The sequence below is a fragment of the Aureococcus anophagefferens genome (genome assembly GCF_000186865.1).
Source record: "Aureococcus anophagefferens unplaced genomic scaffold AURANscaffold_312, whole genome shotgun sequence".
NCBI lineage: Eukaryota > Pelagophyceae > Pelagomonadales > Pelagomonadaceae > Aureococcus > Aureococcus anophagefferens.
This window is the reverse complement of record NW_008705840.1, coordinates 5,394-8,106: the sequence shown is the minus strand read 5'-3', so window position 1 is coordinate 8,106 and position 2,713 is coordinate 5,394. Positions and strand designations below refer to the sequence as shown.

At 72.8% G+C, this 2,713-nt stretch overlaps 3 protein-coding genes across 3 annotated transcripts; 1 reads left to right on the top strand and 2 right to left on the bottom strand.

Moving 5' to 3' along the window:
- Positions 1-671: 671 nt before the first annotated feature.
- Positions 672-1,183, bottom strand: AURANDRAFT_55698 (hypothetical protein; the record flags this gene model as incomplete). Its single annotated transcript, XM_009044427.1, has 2 exons — positions 672-905; positions 951-1,183. Coding segments are annotated over 2 exons (465 nt in total), but the record flags the coding sequence as incomplete, so codon positions are not given.
- Position 1,184: 1 nt separating this feature from the next.
- AURANDRAFT_35068 (hypothetical protein) lies at positions 1,185-1,454 on the bottom strand (the record flags this gene model as incomplete). The annotated part of the gene is made up of 1 exon (XM_009044426.1): positions 1,185-1,454. The coding sequence occupies one exon, from the start codon at positions 1,452-1,454 to the stop codon at positions 1,185-1,187; it is 270 nt and encodes an 89-aa protein (XP_009042674.1).
- Positions 1,455-1,681: 227 nt separating this feature from the next.
- Positions 1,682-2,275, top strand: AURANDRAFT_7809 (hypothetical protein; the record flags this gene model as incomplete). The annotated part of the gene is made up of 1 exon (XM_009044428.1): positions 1,682-2,275. A coding segment is annotated over one exon (594 nt), but the record flags the coding sequence as incomplete, so codon positions are not given.
- Positions 2,276-2,713: the final 438 nt, after the last annotated feature.

Here is a 2,713-nt window from a genome sequence, read left to right as displayed (position 1 = left end):
GCTGCTCGGGCTCGCGTACGACGCAAGGCAGCAAAAGACAGCGAAGTTCCCAACTTCAAAGGCTCATATCTCGGCCGTTTTCCACTCGTTTCGGCTGATTTTTGGACGAGCGATCATCTCTCGGAACGGTCTCGAAGCGTGGATGCTTTTTCCGGAACGCGCGCGCGCGGAACACTCACGTTGAAGCGACGTTGAATCACCCTTGTGCTGCCCAGGTACGACGCCGCGCCGTCGCTCGGCGTCGCGGGGCTCCACTGCGTCTACTTCGGGTGCTGCGCGGCGCTCATCGCGGCCTGCGGCTGCGCCGTGGCGCCGCGGCCCCTGCGGCGGCCCGCGCGCGACGTCGCCGCGGCGCTGGACCGGCGCGCGCTCTGCTTCGTCCTCGCGGCGAGCCTCGCCGTCGGCGCGAACATCACGCAGCAGGGCTACTACGTGGCGACGTTCAGCGAGCAGGCGGCCTGGCACGGCCGGCCCGAGACCCTCGGGGCGCTACTGGACTGGGGCTTCCCGGCCCTCGCGCTGCCGTCGCTCGTCGTCGTCGCGCGCCTGGAGGAGCGGTGGCACGACGGCGGCTTCGAGCGGACGTGCGGCCACGGCTACGCCGCGCTGGCGCTCGCCCAGGTCATCTGGGGCGTGTTGAGCGCCGCGCGCGACTGGCGGTTGCAGATCGGCGCCGTCGCGCTCTTCGTGCCCGCGCGGCTCCTCGGGTTCGTGCACCTCTACGAGTCCGTGGGCTTCTTCTTCCCGCCGGAGCACTTCGGCGTCGTCGCGGGCACGTGCGCGTCCGTCGGCGGCCTGGCCGCCGCCGTCGCGTCGGAGTGCCTGAAGCGGTGGCTCCACGCGTCGGGCGGCGACCCGCGGCGGCCGAACCTGGCCCTCGCGGCCGCGCTCGCGGCGCTGAACCTGGCCGCGGGCGCCGCGGCGCCGCGCGCGCGGCTCGGGCGCCGCGGCGCCGCGGCGTCGCCGCGGACGCCGGTCTACAACCCGGTGCACTTCGACGACGACGGGCCCGGCTCCAAGGACGCGGGCCTCGAGCTCGCGGACGCCGTCGCGCGGAGCCCCGCGGCCGCGGCGCCGACGCCCGTCGCCGCGCTCGACTTCGGCGAATCGGCGCCGGCGCGGGACTCGGCCGTCGCGTCCTACGCCGACGAGTCGGAGCTCTACGAGTTATGACCCGGGGTCGCCTAGTCCTGGCGCTCCGCGTCCTGGGGCTCGAGGCTGTGGGACACGTAGACCGTGTCGCCGTCGTTGAGCACCTCGCGGACGACCGCGCCGGGGTCGAGCTCGACGCCGTCGGCCTTGGTGATCTTCGTCGGCACGCCGAGCTGCTTCCAGCCCTGGTAGGTCTTGTCGTCGTAGCGCGCGATGCCCACGTGCCCGAGCCACTTGACGCGCTGCGTCGCCGCGCCGCAGCTCACCTTGATGCACTTGTCGCGCACGACGACGTCGAGCATCCAGCTCTCCGTCTCCTCGAGCGCGCTCATCGCCGGCCCGGAGCGGCGCCGTGCCGGAACGCGCGCCGCCGCCGCGTGCCCGCCGCGGAGGGGCTGGGACGACGCCGACCGCTGCGCGCGGGGCTGCCCCGGGCGGCTTCAACGACGCTGCTCGATGCACTGCAACTAGGCGATCAGACACGATGGCCGCGCTCGACGACCCCCCGCTCGGCGGCGACGCGCCGCCGCCGCCGGTCATCGTGCTGCTGGACCTCGCGTGCCTCGAGATCGTCAAGACGAAGCGCGGCGAGTTCCAGCTGCTCAACGGCGACGACCACCGGTCCGTGCTCGGCAAGCACGGCCGCGACCCGGCGGAGTGCCGGCCGGACATCGCGCACCAGGAGCTCATGGCGCTCTTCGACTCGCCGCTGAACAAGGCGAAGCAGCTCAAGGTCTACATGCGCACGCGGCAGAACGTGCTCATCGAGTTCCACGAGTCCGTGCGCATCCCCCGGACGTACAAGCGCTTCGCGGGGCTCATGGTCCAGCTCCTCCACAAGCTCAAGGTGCGCGCCGCCGACGGCCGCGAGACGCTGCTCAAGGTCATCAAGAACCCGATCCAGAGGCACCTCCCGCCGGACTGCGTCTGCTACGGCTTCTCCGTCCAGGGCGACCGCTACACGCCCGGCGCCTTCGCCGCGACGCTCCCGGACAAGCCCGTCTGCTTCGTCGTCGGCGCCATGGCCGCGGGCCACGTCAACCAGGACGACCACGAGAACATGGTCGACTACGTGAGCCTGAGCCAGTACCCGCTCTCGGGCGCGACGGCGATCAACCGGCTCCTCGGCGCCATCGAGGCGCACCGGGGCATCGCGTAAGGGGGGCGTTTCCCCTCTTTTGCGTGCGGGGGCATCGGTGTCGAGCCGACGCGGGGCTCGGCGGCTTCCTCGACGACGTGCGCGCGCGTCACGTGCGCGAGCCTAACCCTTACAAGTCCTGGTTTGGTGTGCGTCGTCCTCGCTGTTTCTCCCAAAAGATTACAAGCTCGGGGCGCCGATCGACGAAGCTCGGGGCGCGACCGTTTGCTAGCGCCAAGTCCGCCGCGTCCGCGACCGCGACCGGCCCCGGACCGCGGCGATGGACGGCCGCGCCGCCCGCGCGCCGCCCGCCGGGCGCGGGCGCGTCGTCGACGCGGCGCCCGCGGCGCGCCGCGTCGACGGGACGCGCGTCTCGCCGAGGGGCTGCCCCAACTGCCCCAACGGCGACCTCGGGCGACGGCG